Genomic DNA, 6,000 nt, shown 5'->3' on the forward strand with positions numbered 1-6,000 from the left:
CGACACACTCCAAAATAAGCTATCAAAGTACACATGATGATTTTTCCCTAAATAGTTTTTCATTAAATTCATTACAACTTGCGCCCCAAGAAACATTTCATGATTTCTTTTATCTTTTTTCCCTAAGTACACATTTCCCTGCAGAACGTAGCCATGGGAGCTTGCTAAAACCCAAACTTTAAATCCCCACTTCGTTGGCTTTCCTTGGATGTATTGTTTAATGCGATGACGTCCTTTAAAAGCAACCATCGCCTCGTCAACACTTAATTCCCTACCTGGTTTATACTTTTGCTGAAAAGTTTCCATTACATCAAGAACCGGCCTAATTTTATGCAATACATCAAAACCCTCCTCTCCCTGTTTTTTTTCCTGAGTTATATCACTAATATGGAAATATTTTGAAATTTTTGTGTATCTTCCAAAGGTCATACAGTCACGAACAATTGAGCAGTCAATATCTTGGCTATTCCAGTAATCCCTGCTTTCAGGCAAATCGAATATTCCCATGTATGGCTATGATGCCTTTCATTCTTAGAATTCCCTAGCATGCCAAATTGTATATTCACTAACATTAATTTCGGTGGCTACTTTTTTCCTACTCCACGAAGTCGGAGCTAGTGTTAGTAGCTGAATTATCTCTCGCTGACTGCCTGCTGTCACCAGTTTTTTTTTTAGTAACCCAACTAGCACATCCATATCACTCGCTTTATCAAGAACTTCTGAATGATGCTCTGGAAGGAAATCTTTAACCAGTACTTTGAAAACCTTTTTGTTCAAAGTAGAACAACATTAATGAGTAAATGCGATGGTGGTTGGCGGAACATGGTGAAACTCCTTCATGATGCTTTGTGCAACATTAATAAAGTAAAACATATTCGTGAAGTTTTTTGTCAATACAAAATGGAGAAAGTTAACTTGAATTGACATGCATTCTGTATTTTGATGTGTTTTATATAGCAACAATCAAGTTTTCCCCAGCAATGATGGGTAAGTGCTATGAATTCCTTAAAATATTCTATTTCAAAAATATATTTTTCTCATCGGGAGAAAAACAACCTGCACGTAAAAAATGTTTTAATTTTTTAACGTATTATGCACTAGATTCATGTTGTTAATATTTTCTTAGATATAGAAAACAGTTAACACAAGCATTTCATCACACTTGAAGGAGGACCCAACACTGACTACCAGAGTCGTGAAAAGGGATTTTTTTTGCATTAAATTTTTTTTAACAACAAAGCAAGCAAAAGGCCATGAATTTTATTTTACAGATGGTGGGCCATACCTTAAGGAATATTAGAAAAAATAATTTAGCTTGATTCAGATATTGCCTCAGGTCAAAATTTGATGTTTTTATAGAACCATGTTTTTGACGCAAAATTTTCTAAAATCTTATGAAACATACGAGTTTAGAGAATTTCCAATATTCCTTAGGATATTTTTCAATTAGTTTTTGGAATCTTCATGACTTCTATTGTAAACCTGCAAATTTTCATACGAATCGGATGAAAACTATGGCTGAGACAAATTATTTCCCTCTGGAGGTACAAGTGCCTCTGGAGACCGCATTCATTGAAAAACTGTAATTTCACCCAAACTTCAAATGGTCGTGAAAAAAAAGCTATTCGAGATAGCCAGGACATATTTTACAATGTTTCATTCCTGCATGGAAGGATGAAAATTGGCAAGTTTCATCAAAATCGGAGTCGGTGGGTGTCATGCCTGGATGAACTGACATGGAATGACCCAGGGAGGCTTCAATATTCAGGAAGAATCCCCAGAAGACATCCTACCATCACCTCCAACAGCAGGCTGTCAGTTGAAAAATAAACTATTGTTATCTAGAAAACATCTTCTCATGATATCTTGTTGATATCATAAAAGCAGACATTCAGTTATCTACAAAATGTCTACAAGTTATTAAGATATTACTAATAAGATATTTTCTAGATATTAGCTGAAGATGTTCTAGATACTTTCTAGACATCTAGTAGATATTTTGTGCTATGTGGGATAGGGAGTGGGTTATTTGAGGACAGTACCCGATGGACTACAACACCACAAAGTTTGAATGAATTCTAAGACCCGCTTTTCTGACACTGACCTATTTAGTACTGTGATGATCCGACGCCATCACAGTCTCAACTGTGTTAAGAAGACTGGAGAACTTCTTCCGACTCCTAAGGACCGTATCTCACCTCATGCCTACGAAGGAGTTTATGAAATTGAATGCAGTTGCGGTATGTCATACATCGGACAGACCGGGAGAGCTGTGAAGTGCCGCATTCAAGAACATAGAAGAGCGGTGAAAAATAAACAATTCCATCTGTCGGTTGTGGCTGAGCACACTCTCAGTGAACCTGGACACGACATCAACTGGGAAGAAACAAAAGTTATCGCCAGAGAATCCCGATATTTTACGAGGATCATCCGAGAGGCGATTGAAATATCCAAACATCCTCATAATTTCAATCGAGAGGATAGCTACGCACTCCACAGCACATGGAAGAGACTCTTCGCCCCATACCCCTACACTATTGGCCGCAAGGCGACCAATCAGGGCGAACCTACACCACTGGGCTGCCTACATAACGGCGGCCAAAACACGGCATAATCACTTCGACCTGAAGACGCCTGCTGGAATGCAGGAGAAACTGTTGTCACCAACGCAACCACGACGCGGTGAAACCCGGACAATGCAGCCTACATTCCCTACATATTCCTTTGAATTTTGAACTCTCAAAATTTGCCTCAGTATTTTGCTCTCCCTTTGTCAGTAAAATCCTCAGAAAGAGAAGACAAAGACAATTAACTTTAAAAGAAATTATCCATTTCAGAAATTGTGTTAATCACGGGCACTTGTTTGGGACGATGTCATGCACCCTGCCCGCAATCTGGTATTCCTATCATTTTTCTGTGTATTTGAAGGTGACGCCATGTGTATTTTGAAGGGTTCATTATTTTGTCTATTTAAAGGTGACGGCGTGTGTGCTGGAGGGTTAATCATTTTTTTCGTGTATTTGAAGGTGACGCTGTGTGTGTTCTGGAGGGTTATTCATTTTTTTTAAATGTCTTGGAAGGTGACGTCGTGTGTTTTGGAGGGTTATTTTGTTCTGTCATTTTATTTTTTTTATTAAATGTGTCGTAAAAAGGGCGTATTTCGTTTATCTTGCCAAAGTCGTCGAAACATCCCTCATCCGATTGCTTCTCGGAGTAGCTACGGGGAACCAAAACTGTGCCCTTATTTCATTGACGCGACAAAAGTCTGGTTGTGGAGGGGCATCAAACACTATTCGACCGTATGGTGTCATTGTCCGTCACGGCCGAGCAGCATTACCTTTATCTAGCGGAACCCCGACTCACCATCCCCGGTTAAATCCCGTGGGGAGGGTAAATTGGCACGAACCAAAGAGAGGGAGGGGGTGGATCGGGACCACTACATTACAGAATAAAATATGGAGGTTTCCTATTATTTTTTGCCGAAATCAAAAGATTATTTCTCCTGGAGTACACATTTCTCGATTTTAGATTTTTAAATGACGATATCTGCTTTTCGCCATTAAATGAAGAGTGAAAATTTTTAAGTGTCCGAAAACGTGATGGCTAAGTATGAATGCTGGGAAAACTCTGTATGACGTCATTCTGGATCCTGTTGTTGCCATGTGAGGTGACCTTGGGGCGAGGGTATGCGCGCTGCGATGCAGGCTGCAAGCAGGTAGCGGAGTACCATGCTAGCAGGTTGCGCATGGCTTAAATAAGGATTATTAATACCTTATGAAACAAAGGAAACTTTCCGACCATAGGCAGTTTTAATAGGTGATTATTAAGAGATTTTTCCCCTAGCACAATGCCTCATGCATGCATTGGTAATCTCAGACGATGTAAAACTCCTATCTACTCGTATAGAAACTAGGTCCCTGTGACGTCACGTGGAGTGGCATCGCATGGGCACCAATCTGGCCTTTTTCAATCAAATGTGGTTGAAATTGACCATTAACATTTGTCTAAACTGGGATTTCTAAAACCAAATAATTTGTATATTAGGAATACACTTTGCAATCAATGCCTTTCGCTTTCTTTGATGAAGGAAAATACCCTATTACCAAATAAGGAAAAAAATTAGAGGATGGATGCCTTTAGTATGGGAGTATGTTATACATTCACAGTTAAACGAATAAAATTAGTAACTGGGTTCAAAAATCTAGAGAATAGCCGATGCTTCAGCAACTTCATCCCTTTTCAAACCTTCTGCAGACAACCAGCTTTTACAAACAAATAATCTTCGAGTATAAACCTAAACAAAGAGATGTGCTGTGCCAAAATGCTGTTGAAGTACTCGGGTAATCTTTTATAAACTCTGTGTTTAGAAATAAAAAAACATTGTGGAAGTCATTACATCATAAGTTATTTGGTTAACTTTAAATTGGTATACTCAAAATAAAATTCAATCCAAGCAATCCCATAATGGAACATTATTCAACAACTTTTCAGGCATCAGTAGCCAACCTTTATTACTTCCGGAATGTCATCATAGCTGTTCATACACTATCACTAACTAAATCATTTTCTATATTTCATTGCTAACGAAGCAAGTTTTTGCATGGCAAGTTAATTAGGCAAATGAGAAACATTGAAAACCACTAAATCTACGTTTATTTTATGCTCACTCCTTAACAAGAGCAATAATTCATAGGATACATTTTCTAAGGTCACTTAATAAGGTTGCTTCAAAAATAGTACAATTTTTCAATGTCTCATCGATTGAACAAACCGGCGGGTAAGATATGATTTCTTAAACTTAAGTAACAGAGCAACAACAGCTTTAACTTACCAATCCGAAAAATGCACCGCAAAGGCCGAGGGTCTTGGAGAACTGGGCGCATTTTCCAGTGGATATTCTTCTAATGGCCGTTTTTGCTTTAGCATTGGTATCCAGCAGGCCGGCGTGGTCAAAAACGACATCTTCCTCAAATAGTTCATCTTCATCTTGGTAAGTCTCCATTCTTCCACCTTATCTTATGTTCTAAAAGTAAAATAAAGAATAACTAGTAACCATACAATTCTTAAAGACCAATTGACACTGTCTACACTGCTTTTCTATTCCAGCGAGCAACCATAATTTTACAGCTGGCAAGAGTTTCGATATGAGAGAAAAATACAACTAACTAAGCGCGATGATAATAGTAAAGCTATCGTAGAAGGGGTGTTGTCAAGAAGAATCAGTAGAAAACTACTTAAACGACAAAAAGCCGAACATCAACCCACGCCCTACATGGCATTATTCGGAGTAAGCCGTACAAATATCAGAAAATATAAAACATTAAATTCGTGACAGGGACCACTGCGATGGGAAAGCAAAATTTTAGAATGCTCTGATGACAGACTTTCTGTGGTTCTAACATTCAGATGTGTTCTATAAATTCATTTCAATATAAAAAATGACATAACATGAATTCAATACGAAAACAACTCCAAAGAGTCAAACATAACATGATACATACTAATTAACAGCATACATACAACTGACACTCACCTTAGAGACGGGCATTCTTCCCAAGCTGTCAAGTACAACTGTGCGAAGATAAGAGATCATTTTATGAGATTGATCACAATCGTAAAAGGATGGTATAACTGGACACCGTATTCTTTAGACACATTTTTAAGCCCAAAATATCAGCTAAGTTTTCATTTCCAATGACAGGTTCACTTCCTTATTCCATTTTAGCCCTGTTCCCCAGTGTTCTCTTGCAGAAACATATGAATGATGACAATGGCGAAGACGAATACGGGTTGCCTACTTCAAATGTTTTGAGACGGCGCGTAATTTAAACTGTGTTCATGGAGTAGTGCAAACGGTGTCAACTACTTTCTCAGCTAACAGAATGTGGTATTGTATTGATATTTTATAATAAAACTCTTATTTTGATCCCCTCCTACTCTGTGCCCTTTCGCGCCGGACCTTCATTAAGGGAAATTCTTCATCGCTACGAGTCTCTTGAG

The 6,000-nt window shown here is 38.3% G+C and overlaps 1 protein-coding gene across 1 annotated transcript in view; it reads right to left on the minus strand.

Annotated features, from left to right (window-relative positions):
• The window catches only part of LOC124170478, a 30,988-nt gene extending 25,230 nt beyond the window's left edge, over positions 1-5,758 (minus strand). The window contains exons 1-2 of the mRNA XM_046549200.1: positions 5,534-5,758; positions 4,832-5,023 (exon numbers count right to left, since the gene is read on the minus strand). Coding sequence (XP_046405156.1) covers positions 4,832-5,002 — 171 coding nt within the window. The 5' untranslated portion in view covers positions 5,003-5,023; positions 5,534-5,758. The remainder of the gene's footprint in view (positions 1-4,831; positions 5,024-5,533) is intronic.
• Positions 5,759-6,000: the final 242 nt, after the last annotated feature.

Source organism: Ischnura elegans, chromosome X (assembly GCF_921293095.1).
Source record: "Ischnura elegans chromosome X, ioIscEleg1.1, whole genome shotgun sequence".
Taxonomy (NCBI): Eukaryota; Metazoa; Arthropoda; class Insecta; order Odonata; family Coenagrionidae; genus Ischnura; species Ischnura elegans.